General features: G+C 45.1%; 1 protein-coding gene across 3 annotated transcripts in view; it reads right to left on the bottom strand.

The window, feature by feature from the left end:
- LOC139384712 (serine/threonine-protein kinase BRSK2-like) overlaps positions 1-23,906 on the bottom strand; it is a 166,231-nt gene extending 142,325 nt beyond the window's left edge. For all 3 annotated transcript variants that reach the window (XM_071129543.1, XM_071129545.1, XM_071129544.1), the window contains exon 1: positions 23,479-23,906. In XM_071129543.1, coding sequence (XP_070985644.1) covers positions 23,479-23,569 — 91 coding nt within the window. In that variant the 5' untranslated portion in view covers positions 23,570-23,906. The remainder of the gene's footprint in view (positions 1-23,478) is intronic.
- Between the last annotated feature and the right edge of the window lie 1,293 nt (positions 23,907-25,199).

Genomic DNA, 25,199 nt, shown 5'->3' with positions numbered 1-25,199 from the left:
TTATGTCATTTTAAAAAGCACATGAAGGCTTCATATTTCATAAAGGTCATGTTAACTAAGTCACCTAAGCCTGGTCTTCAGCGTTCATCCCAAAATCCTATTTTTTCCCTCTTAATTTGTATCCATAGGAATGGCTGAACGAACCAGAGGTAACACATTTCTGGGTTTCAGGCCTAGAAGCTGTCGAAGCTCTACTGGGGGAGATTCCGGTTATTCATGAGAGCTTGATTGGCGCTCTGACATGGCCAATTAGATCCCGTGTGACAATGCCAGTAATGACACTCCCCCAGCACTTCCAGGCTTACACTAGTCTGACTGGGGCCTCTAATATATCCATCACTATCTCTCTCTCCAAGCTGATACCGTAGAGTTAATGGTAATGTTGTACTTCTATGGTCACCAAAGAGAAGAGACTGGTTACTGGTGAAGTCCACATTGCTGGATTCAAAGTCTACACACACGGAAAAACAATGACAGTAGATGCCTTGACAAAAAGTGTCAAACCAGCTCACACAACCACACACAGACATAGGCCTAGACAGACAGACACACACAGAGCACAGAGTGCGGTACAAGTGGCACCTGTCCATGCCACTGACATTGGCACCCTGCTGTTGGGTGACCTTGGCGTTGCCGCTCGTTGCGTCGTGCGCCCAGCGTGGCAAGATGCCAGGAGCAAGGTGGCGAACCGCATCAGACTCTCAGCGTCTCCTGTCTGTCTGTTACCTGCCACACCAGAGTGTGTGTGTGTGTGTGTGCGTGCGTGCGTGTGTGTGTGTAAGTGCGTGTGTGTGTACCTCCATGTGTATGAGCATGCATGACAGTGAAGGATGGCTACATGCATTTAGTCTCTAAATATTTCACAGGATATTGAACGTTTTCATTTCTCTAGTTAAGGTATGGAGCTGTACGTTTCTGATGGAAGGGTAACCTATTCACAGCTAACTTATTGACCAAGCAATAATCCAAACTGCCTTAAAAGATGGAATCTGCATTTGGGGAAACAGCGCCACTGTTCACCCCAGCGCCTTTGTTATTAGGGGTTCACAGCGACACCCATTGTTATTCTTAGATACATCTTTTTCTTGACATGGTCATATAACTCAAGCATAGATTGGTAACTTATTTTCTAATTTGTCACACGGAAACTAGAGGCCATGGAGTAACTTGGTCAAAAAGAATGGCACTGTTGACCTTTTTTAAACATGTTGGCAAGGGAAGAGATTGGTAACATCGGTCGAGAGGGTCTCTGTCAAATAGAATATATCCTATAGTTGCTGTTCTAAGCAGCCTCACTTAAACCCTCTCATCTGCCACCCCGTTTTACCTAGAGACTTTAAACGTTATATGTACGTGTCTCAAGGACCCATACGACATGTTTGTTTTTTCAACTTCTCATGTACCATACATCCAAATAATACCACATTCACACACAGGATGTCTCTTAAACTTAAACAAATTTAAAAATAAATTAAGGGGTAGATCAGCTTAATATTTCGGAAAGATTGTTGCTTCCATCAATGTAATTGTCTGCATCATTTCCCATCCCACATATATTTTGGGGTTAAATATATATATATCCATATACATGCACATATGCATACATATACACATATATACAAACCTATAGACATACATATTTTTTAAGAATATGCCTTTATTATTCCCCACAAACCCTACCGCCCTTCCTCCAATTGGAGTAAACTAATAAACACTGAGGCTTCTACCTTCATTTTATACAGTACATCTTATACACATTTTACAGACGCAATCTATTTTACAATAGTTCTATTTTGTTTGTTTTTAGTCCTTCCTTTATTTCTGATGTCCATCCAGTTTGATTTCTATTTGTAACTGTGCTATTTCACAAAATGTATGAACATATATACATTTTACAGACCCCGTATGTTATTAGTCCCACCCTTCAGCTCCATCTATCTCTCAACATCATCCATTTTGCCATATATTTTTCAACTGTGCTGTGATGCTTCACAAAACTACTGAACCTTTCTATTCTCATAGCTTCTACAGATTGTAATGCTAAAATAATTATTATATTATTGATTGAATGAATATGCCTTTTCAAATCACCAGTATTGCTATCTGCAGTGTTAGTTCTAAGCAAAGAATTCTTCAGCCATTCCTGAACCTGTGACCAAAAATGAGCTATATATGGACAATACCAAAATAAATGATCTAATGACTCCTCACAGCAAAATCTGCAGAGCTGGGAAGATTGTATCACCCATATATATATAACATTCTATTGGTTGCAAGGAAACTTGCTCAGCTCAAAGATGCTCACTGTAGTTGTATTTCGCAGGCCTATGGGGAAATTCAGGTGTGTTAGCTCTGACAAAGTTCCTATTCTGGAGATAGTGAAAAAGTGGGATTGGGGGAGGTTGACATTATCCTGTAGCTGAGCAACAGAGGCAACTCTATCATCAATGAATAATTGTGCTAGTGAGGAGAGGCCTAGTGAGTGACACATAGCAAAAGCCCCATCATTCAAAGAGTATGTCCACATTTCCGTCAGACCATTTAATTGGTAAACTACACGGTTATGTAAAATTTGCTCTTTTTTTTAGTGATCCAATATGTAATATCTTATCAAAATGTGGTTTTAATCCAGAGAGGATAGCAAAAGTATCAAGATCCTCTATGAGAGATTGGAGAGATTCTAATTCTGGTTTTAAAAACATGACAACATGAATCATCAGCGTACAATGACACCTCTTAACATCTCTTAACTTAGGGAAAAATATATAAAAGATTGGTTAAGAGATGGCTGAGTAATTGACTAATCAGGAAATCAGATTTCACAGGTCCATTGAAATCATTTGTACTTCCACTTCACAATGGTCTATCACCTTGAAACTTGTTGGGGGTCATCAAAGACATTACCATGATGAACAATGTTAAGTTGGCATTGATATCTTAACACATAAGGAAACTATTAACAATTCATTCATTTTTTACTATGTAACGCTAATGATTATAATAATCATTAAAAAATCTTGTTCTCCAGGACTAAAAGTCAGATTCGCTCCAAAATTGGGTCTTTGGACTCCCTAAATAGTTTGTGGAAAATAACATTGATGCATTCAAAGATGACCAAACTATACAAGTACTGTAGATTCTGAACATACACTAATATACCAAAATATGCTAAAAACGCCAAATTACAGTGTAGGCCCAAGGTACTTGTCTTAACTTAGTTTGAGAAAAGCTAAGAGATTGGTCAAAAGATGGCTGAGTTATTGACAAATCAGATTTTACTTGTCCATTTTAAACCACTGTAAATCCACTTCACAGTTAGCCTGATGACTCACACTAAATTATTCCGCTGCTCTGTTGTTCGCTACATACTTAAGCCTGAGACTGCCATCATTGAAGTCGTTTGTGGTTATGTGGGGCGCGAGGGGCGTAGTACAAAAAAAAATGGGTTGTTATCCAACTGATCTTGTGTCTTTTCTGTCATCCTGTGAACCCTGTTCATTGCTGCTCACAGCTATATTCATTTTTTTGTTGAAACGGGCGAGAAACGAAGGAGGAGCCTCCGACAGCGTGGTAAAAAAAAATTTGCAGTACATATTCTGTTGCTCTATCACTCGTGGAACGCTGTCCAAGGGGGAATGTGGGGGGATGTGACAAATGGATCAAATGACATAATGTTTAAAAGGGCAATTTTATTATACGTTTTCCGTTAACTGTGTGAATTCAAAATGCAGCTGCAAGGTTTGAGTCTCACAGTGCATCCCTTTCAGATGTTTAAGCATCCACCTCGCAATTCCACCTCGCAAAGTTTGCATTTCCTTCTCATCTAACTTCTCAAAGTATTGCCATTGAGGACTCAGGGATTTATGACTTTATCTCCTTCCCCAGAGTCAGATGAACTCATGGATACCCTTTTATGTCTCTGCGTGCAGTTTGAAGGAAGTTTCTAACTAGCTTTAGTGCAATTTTTAACTAGCGTTAGCACAATTACTGGACGTCTATGGTAACTGCTAGCATGCTAGTAGATACCATAGGCGTCCAGTCATTATGCTAACTTCCGTTAGCATTGGCGTGCAAAACTACCTCTAACTTCTTTCGTACTGGCTGCAGAGACATACATGGGAACCATTAGTTCATATGACTTTGGGGAAGAAGATAAAGAGATTAATTGCCAAAATCACGAAGTTCATTGTTTGCAGTAACTTCTTTGTTGTTGTAATATCCAGATGTGGCAGTTTCACCAATTGTGACCTGTTTCATGAAGCTATGCGTAAGTCGCAGGCCACAACTTCACAGAAGAGGCATTTGAATGTCATTTTTTTGATCAAAATGCGTTTTCTGACAGAAATGGAACATGAACTTTAATGTGCCTTAATAACACACTTGTTTTCCATCTGTAAATACGAATATGATTGTTAAATTACGGAAAAAGTCAGGAACCTTCCTGCTAGTCATGATTTGTTGAGATAATGGTCATGCCGGGAGATGAGTTTGGATTGGTCTTCCATGTAGCATTCTTCTGTCTATAACGTGAGCTGCTCAGAATATGAATTGATAATCCTATCTACCGCAGCTTTTTTGAAAGATATAACATTAGAAAAAGTTGTGATGGGTTACTTTCTGCACACACCATGATCAGTGTGAACTGGAATGACTTGACACAACGCTGGCCAAACAAGATGTAGCTACAAACAAAACTGAGTTAAATGGTTGCAGTCTGCCGTGAAGCGTTCATCAATCTATATGGGTAAGAGTCTAGCTACATTTTCAGATATTATACGTTTGTAATTTTGTCAAAAAGTCATTTTCATTGCAAGCGTACTCTTCACTAGGTAACGGACGTTAGCTTGCTGGCTCGCTAGCTAACGTTACTTGTATGATCTGTGTAGTAATATTATTTGAATACGAAATCTGTTTGCATTGCTAGTTATAGCCTAATGTTAGCTAGCTAGCTAACATTGAACCTAGTTGGTTAGCTTTAGCTGCCTGCAGATTCATACTGCAGCTATGACAATCTGTTTGTATTGGTAGTAGTAGTATGAGTTGGGATTATGCTGGTTTATTGTTTAGCTACATGTCTATATATCTTAACAAAAGACTCCAGGTTTGCCTGGGTGTGATTATGGCCATCTATTGTATTTCATGAACATGTGTGCATGTCTAGACAATAATGACCCATCCACTTAGCTAGATGTGGCTGGGAGGTGGTTTTAGTGCTTATTTCATCATGACCCATCAATTTAGACAAGTGTGTCTGGGAAAGCATTTTATCTAGACACTTTCTGTTTTCTGTTTTTGATATTGCTACTACGCAAATATGCAAGTCACCATGTCACTGTACCGTTTACACCTTCTGTATCCTGTGCATGTGACAAATAAACATAGATTTGATATAATGTGTTTAGCAGAGAAGGTAATGTGAAGAAAAACATGACCTGCACCAAAGTCAGATTAGGATATTAGGCCAAGGACTAGATAAAGTGTATTTTTACCTGGAGTTTTTCCTTATTGTAGTGAAATATTTTGCTGTTTACTACACTACTCACTCTGTTTAGTACATAGCCTCACACGTGAATCCTCAAAGAGATGGGTGGGGCTAAGGGTTAGGAGGGAGTGAACGATGCTGAATTGGTGTAGACAAAGAAGAGCTCTTCAGTAGGTGTACCAAAACATTCAAGGGCAATTTTTTTTCAAAAGTGTATCAACTTTCAAAGCAGAATTACTTTCCCATTGTTCCTCAACTGCAGTGTAAGATATACCATTTTCTAGCTCTGAGTCTCTACTTTTATCAAATCAAAATCAAATCAAATGTATATTTATAGCCCTTCGTACATCAGCTGATATCTCAAAGCGCTGTACAGAAACCCAGCCTAAAACCCCAAACAGCAAGCAATGCAGGTGTAGAAGCATGGTGGCTAGGAAAAACTCCCTAGAAAGGCCAAAACCTAGGAAGAAAGCTAGAGAGGAACCAATGTAAAAAACATTATTTCAAATTTTGCTACATAGGACTGAATCCAGGTTGTTGGTCAAAATTAAGCATTCCAGCTTTAACCTGGATAAAGTTTAAGCATATGTGGGAAAAACTTCAAGACTGTTGGAAAAGCATTCCAGGTGAATCCGGTTGAGAGAATGCCAAGAGTAGGCAAAGTTGTCATCAAGGCAAAGGGTGGCTACCTTGAAGAATCTAACATCTTAAATATATTTGGATGTGTTTAACTCTTTTTTGGTTACTACATGATTCCATATTTGTTATTTCATAGTTTTGATTTCATCACTATTATTCTACAATGTAGAAAATGGTAAAAATAATGAAAAATCATTGAATGAGTAGGTGTGTCCAAACTTTTGACTGGTACTGTATGTAGTAGCAAGCAGAATACATCCACAGTATGCACAAAGTGCTTATGTGCTTGGTTATCTGTGCTGATGGTTCACTTAGCCTATAATATGCAGAGGGAATCACAATGCGGATATATTCCTATGTAGCGTGTGAAGAGGAGTCTTCTTAAATATCCTCTGTCACTAGCCAGTGTTGATAAGCTGCCATTGTCTTTGCATTTCTCACACACACATGCATACCCACAAACACACGTATGCACGCAAGTACACAAACACACACACACTTGCATTTAGTGTAGTAACCATGGTTACATGGGGCAACACAAAGAATAGGCCCACAAATAATGCATTGCAATCAAGTCCCCTTTTCCTGTGTGACATGACAAAGGGTGTAGAGTGTCGAGGAGACTAATGCCCTAGCTGTGTTTCTGGGCCATATAGACAGGCATATAGACAGGCAACAGGGATATACACAGGGGGGGGGGGGGGGGGGGGGGGCACTGATGCATAATACCATGCATCCAGATCACAGGAAATCTGCAAAGAGGATACAGTGTGTCAAATGTATCATACACACACACATAGTAAGACTACTATGAAGTGATGTTGTTGCTATGCAGAGGGTGGTTTGGCTGGTGTGTGTGTGCCCGCAGAGACTCTGCAGCAACTGCTGTAATGCAGCATGCAGCACTGAAGCCCATTGCTCCACTCACACTACAGACTTCAGGTTACAGCTCTCATACTTCTACACTCCCTGGGAACACTGCGCTACAGGACACACTCTCTGTGTGTGGTCATGGTTTGTGCGGTTATGGAGACATATTGCACACACACACACCAACACACACACACACACACACACACACACACACACACACACACACACACACACACACACACACACACACACACACACACACACACACACACACACACACACACACACACACACACGTCCAGTGAATCTGCCTGGTAGCAGTGGTACCTGTCACCATTACCAGTAAAGTGGGCATAATGGTGATTCTCACGCCTCGCCACCCGCCCCCTAATCTGAGTATGCCACATGATTGGATGTTTGTGCTCGGGCCATGGGTCTCCGTCTCCGCACATGCGGCTGCACACGGGCCATCTGGGAGGACGCCTATGCCGAGGCAGGCAGGCAGGCAGGGGTCGCTCCAGCGCACAGAACACAGGCCGTCTGTGTGGACGACTCAGCTTTAGTGTGTGAGTCCTGGTAGAGCAAAGAGAGCTCACAGTTCTGACTGGCTCTGGGTAGTACTTGCCCTACGGCACAGATCAGCTTACCCACCCAGAAATGCTAAGTGTAACCATTGGGGGTTAATGCTAAACTGACCTTAGATCAGTGTCTATGGGCAACTTCATCTTAATGCTTCTGGGCTTAGCAAGGCTTAGGCCCTGTGTGGAGGCTAACTTGGCTATCTATTCAATAGTTAATGTAAAAAAGTTTTTTTTTTCCCCTTATCCATTTCAAATGGCATAGATAGCTTTCCATTCAATTATGTAAATAAAAATAATTGTTTCCATCTCTATTGAGCTCTATGGAAATACTAGCTCTCCTTTTGTGTTAGCTAAATGCTATGGTTGATGTGACATGATGCCCAAGCTGCTGTAGAGGACAAATGATCATGCCCTTTCAAAAGAGGAGGCAAGAATCAGGCCGTGTAGCTAGTAGCCTACATATGAGATGGTGATGACAAAAAAATCCAAAGCGCTAAGAAATTTACTTGGGTGTGTGGTATGGATCAGAGAGAACGAGAGAGTGAGAGAGGTAAAGCAGCTCTTCAAATTATAATTTCCCTGCCCGCTTGACTCTGCTCTTGGACAGCACAAGTGCTGACTCGGGGGGAAAAGTCCAGATTGCTTTTGGAATGGGATGAGTACCCAAACGAAGAGATAGAGACAGGAGGGAGTGAAGAGAGAATGGACGGAGAGGAGCTTGAGTGAAGGAGCAGAGAGAGGGAACAGAGAGAGAGAGAGAGAGAAAGAGAGAGAGAGAGAGAGAGCAGAGGGAGGGCCTAGGAGGATTTGTGCTCAATTTCATTATGTTTTTGGCTGAGGGAAGGAGTCTGCAGAGCCATAAGAAGCTTATCTGAAGCCATAACCCATTTGATTAACAGCTATTGATTGAGCCTTTCAATTGGTCCAAGTTAAACGTGGCTGTATTAGCCCTGGATGGGCTTTCTGTATTAGACGTGGAGGTGCTGTTAGCTATCTGTGTTAACGGTGGATGGCCTGGGCTATCAGGCCTGACAGGGTGGAATGGATTAGAGTGGAGAACGCCTGATAACCCTGTGTCAGGCAGGCGTTTGCCAAATCGGGAGACTACGAAGCTAGCATCAGCTAGGGATACTACGGCTAACACATGAAAGTCTACTGCAATGCTAACAGGTTATGAGTAGCATAGTAGCTAGCTAAAAACTACCTAAAAACAAACTTCCTTTACAGTACAGTAGTTTCACACCAACAACCAGCAAGTGACCTTAATTGCTAGCAGGGTGAGTACCTCTCCATATTACTCATTGGCAGAGCAGTCTTTTTCACGTACAGAAGCAGTGTCAATGATTAACATGGACAGAGCCTTGTGCTGCAGTTACCTACACCTGATCCTCTTAAGTTCATCTGGCTCCTACAGAAACCTATGAAGGTCATTGACAACACAGCATACTGTGAATACTAAGTCATTCATGAACGAGGGTACTGTAAATGAATGCACACAGACCTATGCAGGCGCACACACAAAGAAAAACACACACACACACACACACACACATAACGGAATGCACATACACACGTAGGCTACACACGTTTCACACGTTTAACAAGTGCACACACACACAGTCACGCTCACACATGCTAACAAATGCCCACAGACACAGAAACTCACAGGCAAACGAATGCACACACACGTGTCCAACACACTGGGGCCATCATTAATAGGCTGTGCACACGGCTCTGCAGTGCTGCGGAGTCGATTAAACCTCTGACTAGCAGGTAATAAAGACAATTGACCCAGGATAAATACAGCACACATGCCCGTACATAAATGACAGGAGAGGTAATGAACCTCAAACACAGGAGAGGAGAAGTGCGGAGGAGAAGATAGGAGTGGAATCTCCAGGGAGCTGACAGAAGTCCTGTCAGGTTCTATACGGAGAAGCACACGGGCGCACACACACACACACACACACACACACACACACACACACACACACACACACACACACACACACACACACACACACACACACACACACACACACACACACACACACACACACACACACACACACACAATGATAGCTCATTTCCTATATAGTGCAGGTATATATGGTCAAATGCAAGTACCTGGTAAAGATAGAGTAGCCATCAAACAGCCTTTGCCCACTGAGTTTGATGGGTGGTTTCTGGAAAGTTTTTGCTCACACACTTACTTAACACTTCTAATAAACACATCAAGCTCATGGTTAGATAAATCAGGAGTGTTAGTGCTGGATTATGAAAGCCTGCAGACAATGCAGCCATCCAGGACCAAGAGTGAAGAATACCACCGTTGAGGGTAAGAGGCAACACACTCCTTCACACACCCTGAATATTTCAGGGAGTGTGTGCTAAGTAGCACCTAGGGAAGCTGAGGGAATGCCATGGGCAAGAGAAGTCCTGACTGCAATGATTGTGCTAGCTGAGGGTGTGTGTGTGTGTGTGTGTGTGTGTGTGTGTGTGTGTGTGTGTGTGTGTGGACGTGTCAAATGCTATTTCTAGGGGGTTTAGGGTTAAGGTTAGAATTAGTGTTACGGTTAGAATCACGTTAAGGGTTAGCGTTAGGAGCTAGGGCTAGTTTTATGGTTAGGGTTTGGAGCTAGGGCTAGTTTTATGGTTAGGGTTATGGTTAGGGTTAGGAGCTAGGGATCGGTTTAGGGTTACGGTTAAGGTTAGGTTTTTGGGTTAAGGTTAGGGTTAGGGTTAAGGTTAGGGTAAGGGTAAGAGTACGGTTTAGGGTTAGGTTTATGGTTAGGGGGTAGGGAAAATTGGATTTTGAATGGGGACTGACGTGTGGGTGTGTGTGTGTGTGTGTGTGTGTGTGTGTGCGGGGGGGGGGGGGGGGTAATTGAATCAAACTAATAACATCTCTCCGTCTTGCTGGAGAGATGATAAACACCCTTTGTTCTTTTCCGTTCCCAGGATTTCATAGATGTCTCAAGTGTTGAGAGCAGTTTTTTCTTGCGTCATACATCTTTGCAGATCTAACAACAACCTCTGTAACAATCTGAGAATGACACATACACACATGCACACGCACACAAACACACCGCAAGTTGTGAATGTTAATCATAAACCTAGACATATGTGGTTCATTACCATGACGCAACCATAAACTTACCAGAGGATTGCGGCTTTCACAAGCCATTCCAAACCATCCATTGTACAGTACAATGCAAGGAAAATATTTCCCCCGGTAATTCTAATTCTCACCACAGAGACCTCACCACTACCAGAGACTGACATGTCCTGATGAGAATGACACAAGTCCTGCTGAGACTGAGGATGTCCTAATGCACTCAGCAAAAAAAGGAAACGTCCCTTTTTCAGGACCCTGTCTTTCAAAGATAATTCGTAAAAATCCAAATAACTTCACAGATCTTCATTGTAAAGGGTTTAAACACTGTTTCCCATGCTTGTTCAACGAACCATAAACAATTAATGAACATGCACCTGTGGAACGGTCGTTAAGACACTAACAGCTTACAGACGGCAGGCAATTAAGGTCACAGTTATGAAAACTTAGGACACTAAAGAGGCCTTTCTACTGACTCTGAAAAACGCAAAAAGAAAGATGCCCAGGGTCCCTGCTCATCTGCATGAATGTGCCTTAGGCATGCTGCAAGGAGGCATGAGGACTGCAGATGTGGCCAGGGAAATAAATTGCAATGTCCGTTCTGTGAGACGCCTAAGACAGCACTACAGGGAGGCACGGCGGACAGGTGATCGTCCTCGCAGTGGCAGACCACGTGTAACAGCACCTGCACAGGATCGGTACATCCGAACATCACACCTGCGGGACAGGTTCAGGATGGCAACAACAATTTCCTGAGTTATGCCAGGAACGGACAATCCCTCCATCAGAGCTCAGACGGTCGGCAATAGGCTGAGAGAGGCTGGTCTGAGGGCTTGTAGGCCTGTTGTAAGGCAGGTCCTCACCAGACATCACCAGCAACAATGTCGCCTATGGGCACAAACCCACTGTCGCTGGACCAGACGGACTGGCAAAAAGTGCTCTTCACTGAAGAGTCGCGGTTTTCTCTCACCAGGGGTGATGGTCGGATTTGCATTTATCGTGGAAAGAATGAGCATTACACTGAGGCCTGTACTCTGGAGCGGGATCGATTTGGAGGTGGAGGGTCCATCATGGTCTGGGGCGGTGTGTCTCACAGCATCATCGGACTGAGCTTGATGTCATTGCAGGCAATCTCAACACTGTGCGTTACAGGGAAGACATCCTCCTCCCTCAAGTGGTACCCTTCCTGCAGGCTCATCCTGACATGACCCTCCAGCATGACAATGCCACCAGCCATACTGCTCGTTCTGTGTGTGATTTCCTGCAAGACAGGAATGTCAGTGTTCTGCCATGGCCAGCGAATAGCCCGAATCTCAATCCCATTGAGCACATCTGGGACCTGTTGGATTGGAGGGTGAGGCCTAGGGCCATTCCCCCCAGAAATGTCCGGGAACTTGCAGGTGCCTTGGTGGAAGAGTGGGGTAACATCTCACAGCAAGAACTGGAAAACCTGGTGCAGTCCATGAGGAGGTGATGCACTGCAGTACTTAATGCAGCTGGTGGCCACACCAGATACTGACTGTTACTTTTGATTTTGACCCCCCCCCCCGCCCCCCCCCGCCCCCCCCTTTGTTCAGTGACACATTATTCCATTTCTGTTAGTCACATGTCTGTGGAACTTGTTCAGTTGTTGAATCTTATGTTCATACAAATATTTACGCATGTTAAGTTTGATGAAAGTCAACAGAGTTGACAGAGAGAGGATATATCTTTTTTTGCTGAGTTTATGAACACTGTATTTCACCACAAATAGAGGAAATGCATGATATTAAAAGAGACGGTTTGATGTTGTCCTGTTCCACGTTCCAACTCCTGGTCACACTAACAGAGGTCTCTGTATTGACTCCAATCTACACACACTCATGTTCTCTCTCCACCCTCCACCCATGCCCTCAAGAATCAACGCTCATGATCAATCCCTTCAGGGTATGGAAGAGCACATGATTTTCCTAAGATCATCTCTATCTCTTTCCCCTCTCTCTCAGCCTCCCTCCTCTTGAAGCCAAAGGTTAAAGATAGGAGAGGATGGTGGGGTCTTATCTTTGAATCTGTTTTATAGAAAAGGACCGGAGGAAGAAGATAATATGGCTGATAAATTGGCATTATCTCCTTGGGTTAGTGAGATCTAATCATCAGCCTGAACCAAAATGAATGATCCATTGAAAAAGACTGGAATTAGAAATAGGACTTACCCTGCCTTCCTATCTGAGGTGTGTGTGTGTGTGTGTGTGTGTGTGTGTGTGTGTGTGTGTGTGTGTGTGTGTGTGTGTGTGTGTGTGTGTGTGTGTGTGTGTGTGTGTGCGTGCGTGCGTGCGTGCGTGCGTGTTGGTGGAGATTCTGTGAAACCTTTCACTGCAGTGGGCTAAATCAGGGACACATAGCTCAGGCAAGCCCCTCAGGCAGAGTTGAGAGAAAGGCAAGGGCCGCAGAGAGAGAGAGAGAGATAGAGAGAGACAAACCTACGGCACATATACAGTATATCCAACCATCCAACCAACAAGGAGAGGGAGAGCATTCCCCGGGTTACCGTGGAAACCAGCCCCCTTCACTGAGAGAGAAGTACAAAACCAATCATTTATATTATTAACCCTGTCCTTGCCAAAAGGTAGTCCCTCCAGGATTCCGCGATTCCGCGATTTCCTGCATGTTATGCGAGGGCTTGCATGTTTTAACAATCACCGCACTATTTCTGCATAAAACAGTTAAATCCTTGCAATATTATCTCATAAAACTGACCCATCACCACAGTACAAAAAGAGGGCTCCCAATTTCAACCAATTAACTTGTGTTGAAGTTTTTGGTATAATTGTTCCGCACAGTACACAGGTAGAAATAAATACAATTCAGAGATACAGTCCCTTTCATAATACACACACACACACACACACACACACACACACACACACACACACACACACACACACACCTCTGCAGCCAGCTGAAAATGAAGCTGTATCTCAGGGAACCCAAACACAGCCATCTGGGCAGAGGATCCCCTCTCTCCCCCTCCCTCTCTCCTCTGGGTCCCTTTAGTCTTTAGGAGCATCCATGGGTAAATTGCAGTCTGTCTTATGAGCACAGAGTGATCCACAGAAAGTGATAAATATATGCCCAGTCCCAATCCAACCTCTCCATAGACACTTCACGATGCCCTCACATACAGGAGAAGCCAATGCCTCATTGTTACGTCCCACAACACAACTGGAGATGGCCAATACATCCACCAGAGATCACTTAGCTTCTGAAAGAAACACTATAGAGGCTAGAGAGGAAAGAGGGAAGGGGAGAGGAGTTTGGAAGTAGGCCATGGAGAGAAGAGAAGAAGGGTAGTGTTAGAGTGTGGAAGAGACAAGAATGGAGAGAGAGAGGCCATAAGAGAGTGAGAGAAGAGATGAAGAGAGAGGGGGTAGTGTTAGAGTGTGGGAGAGGGGAGCAATGGCAAGCAAAGGCAAGAAAGAGGGGGTAAGGGTGGGTGGGAGAAGAGGAGAGAGGGGGAGGGGAGGGGAGGGGAGGAGAGGAGAGGGGGATATAAAAAGCTTGGCGGCCGCAGTCTTGCTGTGATCCCCAGGATGGAAAGCATGGCCATTGTCAGAGGAGAGATGAAACCATGACAACCATCCCCACTGCTGCTGCCCGACACACACACACACACACACACACACACACACACACACACACACACACACACTGCTGGACACTTAGCAGATGAGGACCAAATTTGAGTCTGGAAAGCCTGCGTTAAAGGGGGCTCCAACTCTTACAGATGAAAACACACAGACAGCAAGACAGCTCTTCTTGGCAAAACGCCTCCAGTTTGGCCCCTGTAGAAAAATGACACAACATTCCCATCCAAAACCTGCCATTCATATTAACCACTCAACGTTGCTAATTTAGGAGCAGCACAATAATCAAAGAAGTTATTGTTTGCCATGATGTATATTTGAATGCATTACAACCTTGGATTGAGTCCTTGCTTTAATAAGAAACCATTGTGTGTAGGTTGAACAATGATATAGGCACCTATTGGATGATCTCAATATTAATCAGAGTAATCTTATAGGAGGGTAGGAGAGGTGCTGTGTTTCTCATTTGAGGTAGAAAATGGAATTAGGCTACAAGGTTTCCTCTTTAAATCCTGTCCCCTTGGGGGTGATACGCGCACGCACACAAACAGACACACACACAAGCACGCACAAACGCACGTCTCTCCCCCTGCCTAAGCTCCTGGTGTGATGACATATGGGCTTCTCTGTCCTCTCTGCAGACGCAGCACAGGGGAAGTCTATTCATAATAACAGCCATCAACAACCTCAGTCAGCCTCACAGTCAAGCTGGAGCCAGCACAACACACATACACATGCTCGCACACACACGCGCACGTGCACACAAAATAAGAAATAATAGCACACATTGTCAATGGTTTAAATATATACACACAAACTCTCTGTCATGTCTCATGTGAAGACGTGCACAGTCACACACACACACACACACACACACACACACACACACACACACAGAGTCATTCAGCGGCGTTTCTGCTTGTAGCCCAGCTCCACTTTAGATTCATTTCAGGACGCGGAGTCATATTTGGAGTGGACACTGGAGCTCTGGGGGGACAGGGGGAAACAGATGACACAAGCTCAAACATACGTGGCATGCCTTTTACCAAAAGAACAGGGTGGTGGGGAGAAAATAATGGTTGAGAGGGGTGGGGTTGGTAACGGAGTTTGTAGATGTTGGACAGCTAAGGGAAGCTGGGATGTCGCTTACCCAGGCTAAAGAGCAGGGTGGTGGGGAGGTGGTTGTAGTGGATAAAATAAAATATGTTTTATTGTCACATAAACTGGATAGTTGAAGTTGGGTCAGCCATAGTAATAAGGTGCCCCTGGAGCAAATTACAGTTAAGTGCCTTGCTCAAGGGCACATTGACAGGTTTTTCACCTTGCCAGCTCAGGGATTTAAACCAGCAACCTTTTGGTTACTGGCCCAATGCTCTAACCGCTAGGCTACCTGGCACACTGAGCACCTATGAGCACCTATGGTATACAAGGACACAGGTACAGAAAGTGACCCGAATGGATGTGTTCATATGAGAATTGAATGATGTAATGCCACTAGCAGCTCTCCATGACCAATCAAATACAATCAGTGCAAGAGCCAATGCTAAAACTAGCCAAGGTGTCACACCCTGAGCTGTTTCACCTATCTTTGTGCTTGTCTCCACCCCCCTCCAGATATCGCCCATTTTCCCCATTATCCTCAGTGTATTTATACCTGTGTTCTCTGTTTGTCTGTTGCTAGTTCGTCTTGTCTCGTCAAGCCTACCAGCATTTTTCCCATAATCCTGTTTTTTTTCTAGTCCCTGTTTTCTTGTTTTTACGGTTTTGACCATTCTGCCTGCCCTGACCCTGAGCCTGAGCCTGCCGTTCTGTACCTTTCGGACTCTGCTCTGAATTACTGACATCTGCCTGCCCTTGACCTGGCTTTTGCCTGCCCCCTGTTTTTGTAATAAACTTTTGCGACTTCGAACTGTCTGCATCTGGTTCTACTCCTGAGCCGTGATGAACTGGCCCTGACGGACCCAGCAGACTCGGACCAGCTCCGCAACTCTGTCTCCTCCCAAGGAACCACCATTGGAAGGCACGAGGAGATTCTTTGTGGTCTTATGGAGGAGTTCCAGACCTTGGCCAAACGCCATGACCGCGCGTTGAACACATTGCTGGAGCAATTCTGCAAGTTGTCTGTCAGGCAGCCTACTACGATCGTAACCTCCCAGCCCCTCAGTTACCTGGCTGTTAGCAGTGCGGCTCCCCCGGTTCTCGAGAACCACGCTTACATCCCCTAGAAAGCTTCGCTGGAGAGTCGGGAATCTGTCGGGCATATCTCACTCAGTGTTCTCTCATCTTCGAGCTGCAGCCCTCTTCCTTCCCCTCAAACCGCTCGAAGATAGTATACCTCATCACGCTGATGTCCGGGAGCGCTCTCGCCTGGGCTATGGCAGTGTGAGAACAACAGTCGGCCGGCTTCAGTCTGGAGGAGTTTGTGGCGAAGGTGAAAAAGGTTTTCAATTCTCCATTGTCTGGGAAAGAGGCTGCCCGAAAGTTGCTTCGGCAAGACGCCCGAAAGTTGCTTCGGCAAGACTCCCGCAGTGTGGCAGACTATACGGTGGATTTCCGCACTTTGGCAGCTGATAGTGCCTGATCCCGGAATCGCTGTTCAACATGTTCCTGTACGGATTATCAGAAGAAGTTAAGGACGAGCTAGCAGCCCGAGTACTACCAACTGATCTTGCCTCCGAGGCTTCCCGGAAGTCCCCGACGTCTCTGGTACCGAGAGAACCCGAGGCTACCCGAGTTCCCCCAGGAGTCTTTGAAGTTTGCCGAATCACCTCTACCCGAGCCGATGAAACTAGGCAGAGCTAGCCTGTCTCCAGCCGAAGGTTTGCATAAGCTATACACGAAGAGTTGCCTGTCTTGCGGGACTAATGGTCATTTTGTGTCCTCTTGCCCACTAAAAGACCAGGCTCACCGGAGTACTCTGGAGGGCCATATGGATAACTTTTCCTCTCCCCCTCTCCTCTCCATGCCATCCTGCTGGGGGGGGAACCAGTCGAAGTCTCTCCAGGTACTCATCGACTCTGGGGCCGATGAGAGTCTTTTGGATGATACCCTGGCTTCAGAGCTGGGCATCCCCACTCAGCCCCTCTCCATTCCCATGGACGTTAGAGCGCTGGACGGACACTCTATAGGCTGGGTCACCCACAATACCACCCCCATCAACCTACGAGTGTCAGGGAACCACAGCGAGGCAATCCAATTCAAGCAAATTATTACGTCTCTTCAGGTTCCTGTGATATTGGGATTCTCTTGGCTCCAGCGACACAATCCCCTCATTGGCTGGACTGCTGGTGCCATCATGGGCTGGAGCCCTTTCTGCCACAGCCATTGCCATTGCCTGCCCCAGGACGTCTTCCTGTGGGCTCGGAAGTTGCCACGGACCTCGCCGCCATTCCCGCAGAGTACCAGGACCTACAGGAGGTTTTTAGTAAGGCCCGGACCCCTTCGCTTCCTCTGCACCGACCCTATGACAGCAGGATCGACCTTCTCCCAGGCACCACACACCACCCCGGGGACGACTGTACTCTCTGTCAGGACCGGAGACCAAGTCTATGGAGACCTACATCGAGGACTCCCTAGTTGCAGTGTGTATCCATCCTTCTGCCTCCATCACCGGCACAGACAAAACCCAGCCCCGGTGCATCAACTACCATGACCTCAATGACATCATGGTTAAGAACCGCTACCCGTTACCACTCATTGCCTCGGTCTTCAAGACGCTCAAGGGGGCAACTATGATCTCCAAGTTGGACCTGCAGAACGCATACCACCTGGTGCGGATACAGGAAGGGGACGAGTGGAAGACTGCCTTCAACACAGCCAGCGGTCACTACGAATATCTGGTCATGCCATTTGGTCTTACTAATGCTCCCACAGTGCAGCTGCAATGTTTCCTGGGATTTTACAACTTTTATTGCTGCTTTATCCAGGGTTATAGCCCCTGGCTTCCCACCTGTCTGCTCTCACCTCTCCCAAGTTCCCATTCATGTGGTCCCGAGCTGCTGACCAGGTGTTCCAGGACCTCAAATGCGCTTCACCACAGCTCCCATATTGGTGCACCCTGACCTGTCTCGTCAGTTCGTCAGTTCGTGAGGTCCAAGCTTCGGACGTCGGAGTGGGGGCTGTTCTGTCCCAGTGTTCTGCTCTGGACTTCAAATTACATCCCTGCGTCTTCTTCGCCCATCGTCTTAAAGCCAAGGAGAGGTCCTACGATGTGGGGAATTGTGAGCTTCTCGCGGTGAAGATGGCGCCGGAGGAGTGGAGGCACTGGTTCGAAAGGGGCGGAACATCCTTTCATTTGGTGGATGGACCACAGGAACCTGGAATATCTCCACACCGCCAAACGTCTGAATTCCAGGCAAGCTAGGTGGACCCTGCTTTTCACCCGGTTTAACTTCTCCCTCTCCTACCGACCGGGATCCAAGAATGTTAAGGCGGATGCACTGTCACACCGCTATAGCCCCACGGCTGCACCCTCGGACCGTGAGACCATCCATCCACCTCGTGTCTGGCGATGGCACTCAGCTTGGGAATTGAGAATCAGGTCCGTGAGGTGCAGCATTCCCACCCGAACCCCAGGGGAGGCCAGATAACTGGATGTTTGCCCCTGACGCTATCCACCCCTCCCTCCGGGCTCCCATCGGTCCCTGGCCTTTGTGCGACAATGCTATTGGTGGCCTTTTGGTGGCCTACCACGGTCCCTGACGTCACCATCTGCATGATCAGTGAGCAGAACAAGACTCCTCGGCAAACTCCAGCTGGTCTCCTTCCACCACTTCCTGTCCCTCACCGTCTCTGGTTTCACATATCCATGAACTTTGTCACGGATCTCCCCTCATCTGATGGCAACACTGTCATCCTGACAGTAGTGGACCTGTTTTCCAAAGCAACCCATTCCTCTCCCCGAGCTCACCTCCATGGACTCCCGGTGGATCCATGGACTCCCGGTGGACATGGTCTCATCCCAGCTCTGGAAGACATTCTTCACACTCATTGGGTCATCGGCCAGCCTGTCCTCTGGGTTCCATCCTCAGTCTAACGGCCAGTCAGAGCGAGCCAATCAAAACCTGAAAACGACTCTTCGCTGCCTTGTCTCTGCCAATCCCACCATCTGGAGCCAGCAACTCATAGCCCCCGCTCAGCCCCCGCTCTTGCTGGAGCAAGAGGTCGGCATACCCTCATTCCAGATGTTCGTCCGCCGCTGTCGCCGTACCTGGAAGAGAGCCCGGTCGTCTCTTCTCAAGACCACCTCCAGGTATCGACGACAAGTGGACCGCCACCAGAACCCGGCTCACTGGTATTGTCTCGGGCAGAGGGTATGGCTTCTACACCTGCATTGCTTGCTGTTTGGGGTTTTAGGCTGGGTTTCTGTACAGCACTTTGAGATATCAGCTGATGTACGAAGGGCTATATAAATAAATTTGATTTGATTTGATTTATGGCTGCACACTCAAGATCTGCCCCTCCGGGTGGAGTCCCGCAAACGTTCCCCCTGTTTTATTGGCCATTTCCCCATCTCCAAGATTCTTAGCCCCTCTGCTGTTTGTCTTCTGTTGCCCCGTACCCGCCGTATACATCCCTCCTTTCATGTGTCTAGGATTAAATCTATATCATATAGCGCTTTTACTCCTGTTTTTTCTTTAATCCCTGTTTTCCCAGTTTTGACCATTCTGCCTGCCCTGATCCTGAGCCTGCCTGTCGTTCTGTACCTTGTGATGCTGCCCTGATTTACTGACCTCTGCCTGCTCTGACCCTGAGCCTGCCTGTTGTTCTGTACCTTGTGATGCTGCCCTGATTTACTGACCTCTGCCTGCTCTGACCCTGAGCCTGCCTGACATTCTGTACCTTTCGGACTCTGCTCTGGATTACTGACTCCTCTGACTGCCTGTCGTTTGCCTGCCCCCTGATTTTGTAACAAACGTTTGTTACTTCAAACTGTTTGCACATGGGTCGTCTCCTGAGCCGTGATACAAGGATTCCAGGGAATAAAGCCTTCACATAAATATGGTAATGAGACCAGAGTACGGGTTCGAGATGCTGTGTGACCTCGCTAACCTGTATGGTCATATAGGACTCTGTCCCTGTCTCTCATCCATAGCACTGTAAACAGCAGTGACTTTGGAGTGAAAATTGCAGTTTGTGCGTTACAGTAGGCTACTGTATGTATGCACACCCTAATGCGTGAGTTCTATATTGATAAACGCATTTCAACACATGCAAGCCATGTCACCCTCACCTTTATATAACCCTGGAAGTGGTTGACATAGATTTGAACTAGTTACTGAATTAACAGAACGTGACAGGGTTCCTAGTGCAAAGGATGCATATGAAGGCCAGCCAGAAGTAAGTATAAAAACCTCAATCAACATTAAGCGGCCAAGACAAAATTGGATATAATTAAGGGGGTGAACGTTATTTATAATAAGGATTAAATGGAGAAACTCTGACCTTTAAGCAAAATATATATATTTACCTAAACCCTGAATCATTAAAACATCATGTGGATAGCAGAGAACATCCTTACAGTTTAACCTCCCTATTTGAATAGACCAGAGCCTTGGATTTGTCGTTTAAGAAATTGTTCTTCGTCCTGTTAGCATGACATGGCAACGCAGGAATATTGATCGTGCACCGGGCTGCAGGCCGAAGGTTTGGGTTCACAGACCACCGTAGGGGTGGAAAGATCTCCTTTATAAAAAAAACATTGCATGAATCTATCATCTAACTTGCAGGTCTGAGAAAAAAACATAGCCTTTTATAAACATTTCATGCAATTCTAATTCTATTTCTCCAATGCCAAATCAGTGTGTCTTGTTTGCAACGAAACTGTCCCTGTTTACAAATAATTAAATCTGAGATGTCATTAGGAATCTGAGCATGGCCCTTTCAAAACTTAGGCCTACTTTTCCACCCCAGACAGTAGGCCTACTGACGCAGAAAATGTAATATTTAACCGCTTGCTACCCTTCTTCCATGGCTTAACTCAACGAGAGAATGTCACAAGTATTTCCTTAAAAGCTGTCTGGGTTTAAACATATTCTATTGTACAGAGAGTGAATAGCTTAATCAATAGATAGTGACAAAATTAGATTACTTTCCAAGAAAATTTATTTTTTTCTCCGCGACTGTAGAAGGTTGTAGCTCAGCCTCGGAATGTCAACGAAATGAAACAGTGCTATCCCCATATGCATCAGAGTAGTGTCTTTCCAGGGTATTTTACAGCTTGTTTCTAGCGTAAAGCATCGTGGAACAAAGCGGCTCTTATAGTTCACTTTATATAAACTGATTTTTTCTTCCTCTAAATCTTAAAACTAACAATTTGGTAGGCCTGCGCGTTTCACCGTTTACTTTAATAAAAGATAGGTCTATGATGTACATTCATACCCCCGAAATTCGAGTCCAGGTTTTAACTTAACAGCCCTTCACTGACACAGAGGTAGGCTATTTAAAGAGCGCATGCTGGGTGGAGGAATTGGCCGAAATTTCTATGTATATAGCAGCCTACAGCCTAATTTCGTCTGTGAAGCAGGAAGGCCTACCTCTCATTTCTTGAATAGGAAGAAATAGGCTCAAATACAAAGCTTTCTTGTTGTTAGTAAAGTCTAATATAACTGAAGATGGTTTAAATGAATTATGCCTACTCGATTTTGCCTACTTTCAGCACCATGAGCTGTCCATTTTCAATTCATTTTGCCGTGACTGCTGCTTCAAATTTCAGCACCACAATGTAAGTTACTCAAATCTGGTTTATTGTGAGGTCAATAACTCTGATAAATGCAACATGGGCAACAAACATATTGTTTTGATTAAAATCAATTATAGTAGTAGCAAGCTATCAAAGTTGACCTCCGGTCCTCCTCACCGTCCACCTTTCCTTCTCAAACTAAAGAGTACATAAACTATAAGCTAGTCCGCACGCAAGATAATGCATTTTTTGGACTAGACCATCATTATTTTCGAAATAATTATTTTACTCTCCTTCTGAACTGCCACTGTAGGCCTACACAGTACAGCATTGGTTAGGCAGCACACACATTTTTGGGGGATCAGCAAGAGCTCAGGGTTGGAATATCCATTGCAGTGTGTAATGCAGCCTTGTTTTATTTACACCATCCCAGCAGCCATCTTAGAAATATAACTTTGCTCTGTGATTCTCTGAGCATGGACTTTGTAGCCTATAGCCAATAGGCTATGGATCAGTTGATTGAGACCACTCTATAGGTGCACTTGATATTGCGCGCCTAAAAGAGAATCAGAGATGATGGGGGGGAGGCACACACATCTTGTTTTCTTATTAGACCTTTCAAAAAAGTAGCCTATAGCCTATGACAGTGGTACCCACATGACAGTGGTACCCACATCATTGCCTAGTGGTTTTGGGGATGCTATGCCTCCCGCATAGGCTATTTATTTGAATCAAAACTGCTTTAACCGGATACAAATAGGGTATCAGGAAATCACTAGACTACGTCAATCTTTCGTTAATAAAATACATTTCATCCCATGCGTGTAGTTTGGGATTAAAAGTGTTTGTAATTGCAGCAGGAATTGCACGGATAGGTGCTAGTGCTTGTCATTGCAGGGACTGAGTGAAACCACACCGCTGGTACAGCAGCCTTGTGCAGTGCAGTAGCTTGCCCTATCTCATTTGGCAGATATCAGCGCAAGCTTCCCCAATGCAACATTGTGAACGACAAACGTGTGCATGTTCGAAGACAGCGACACGCTACAATGTAACAAACCCACAACATACAACATTGCGATACCATCTTCCCGTTGTCTGGCAATGAGGATGAAAGGGATATTATTATTATATTTCAACAATCACACGTAAGCCGTGTGGACTACATGTAGCCCAACTGTAGCCAGCTGACTAGGCTATAGGGCGGACCAGTTAATTCCCTTTTATTATGAAGTAGAATTTTAGGATAATCCACATAAAACATTCAAGTGCACAGTCCCAACCCCGATTGATGCAATGAGTCAAAGGCAATTCGTGGGAACTAGAAGTAACCAGCCCGCACGTCAGTGATGCATCCTAAATCAAATCCACCAAACCCACAATAACCTACTGAGTAGCCCATATGTCCTAGCCCATGTCAGCATAACTCATAAAAGAAAACCAGTCCGTTCACATCATCCACCTTTAGACAAGCGACAAGGACTAACCTGTCTGTCCTTTGCCGAGGGTCTTTTCCAAACGATAAGGTCCCACATAGTTCATATAGTGTGCGCTGTTGTCTTTGCCAGAAGATGACATTTTGTTGGAATTTAGTAATATGTCTCACAGAATAATAAATACAAATCAAAATTCTCGTTTCAAATCAACGGAAACCGTAGGTTATTCCACCGACCAGTCGGCTGCTGCTCTCCGGTTGGCCTCCTCTCTCTCGCCTCACGCAGATGGTCGGTGGGATTCTCTCTTCTCTGAGTCCCTTTCTAACCTATTTTGTTAGTTCACTCCCCTCTGTCTCTACCTCCTCTTTTCACTGCTGAAATGTGGCGTCTTTAAATCTGGATAACATGGTGTTCTTTTCGTCCTTGTTCGTATTGTGGAGAGGAAACGAGACGCGGTGAACACAGCTTTGGCACAACCCGTTGACGGGGCAATCTAACAGGATAGTGTTTTAGTGCTGACTGACGCCAACGTCTGAGCTGTATGAATACGCATGCGCACAGCGCGCACAACGCAGGGGCTGGTTGGCTTGGCACGTCATCGAGCGAAAGCAGGGAATCAGCACGTTGCACAAAACGAATGCAATCACTTTTCACCCGGTTTAAACTCCTTGCACCGGGGTAACCCGGGCCAGATAAAGGACTCCCTTAATTTAATTCAGGTCGAAGTGACAGAATAGCATGACGGGGGAATCAGCGCAGTAGCCTCCTAGTATGTGCCAAGCATATTTGTAAATATTCACAAAAGTGATTCACATTGACAAACCAACTATATAATAGAATAGTGACCAGCAAATAGAATTGGTGACAAAACCTATCCTAGATCTTGTCTTGCCTTTACCCAATAAAACAAGTGGCTTTTCTGATTAGGTATATTAGCAACACTGTAGCTACCATAGCCTACCCGCTCCTCCTCAGAGAGACTACTTCATAGCTGCTTTAGTACTTTGATGTCAGTCTGAGCATCTGTACAGGTTGTGTCCCTATGTCCCAACCTCTCCTCCTCCTAAATCACCAGTAACATCTTCCCTAGGTCTACCGTCTCACATCTTCACTGGCTCTTCCTATCTTCCCTCGCTCATCAAATCAGATTGTATTGTATTTGTATTGTATATGACAAATGTGCCGAATACAAGAGGTGTAGTAGACCTTACCGTGAAATGCTTACTTACAAGTCCTTAACCAACAATGCAGTTCAAGAAATAGAGTAAAGAAAATGTTTACTAAATTAACTAAAGTGAAAATAAAATAAATAAGTAATACAAGAAAATGACATAAAATTAATGAGGCTATATACATGGGATACCAGTACCTAGTCAATGCGCGGGGGTACAGGTTACTCGAGGTGATTTGTAAAGTGACTATGCATAGATAATATCAGCAAGTAGCAGTAGTGTAAAAACGAGGGGGGGTCAATGTAAATAGTCCAGGTGGCCATTTGATTAATTGTTCAGCAGTCTTATGGCTTGGGGGTAGAAGTTGATAAGGAGCCTTTTGTCCTAGACTTGGCACTCCAGTACTGCTTGCCCTGCGGTAGCAGAGAGAACAGTTCATGACTTGGGTGACTGGAGTCTGACAATTTTTTGGGCCTCCCTCTGACACGCCAAGTATATAGGTCCTGGATGTCAGAAAGCTTGGCCCCAGTACTGGGTCGTATGCACTACCCTCTGTATGGATCTGGGGAACACTTCAGCCCCGTCGATGTTATTGGGGGC

Source organism: Oncorhynchus clarkii, chromosome 26 (assembly GCF_045791955.1).
Source record: "Oncorhynchus clarkii lewisi isolate Uvic-CL-2024 chromosome 26, UVic_Ocla_1.0, whole genome shotgun sequence".
Taxonomy (NCBI): Eukaryota; Metazoa; Chordata; class Actinopteri; order Salmoniformes; family Salmonidae; genus Oncorhynchus; species Oncorhynchus clarkii.
The sequence above is the reverse complement of the archived record's forward strand: the minus strand, read 5'-3'. Positions and strand labels throughout refer to the sequence as shown.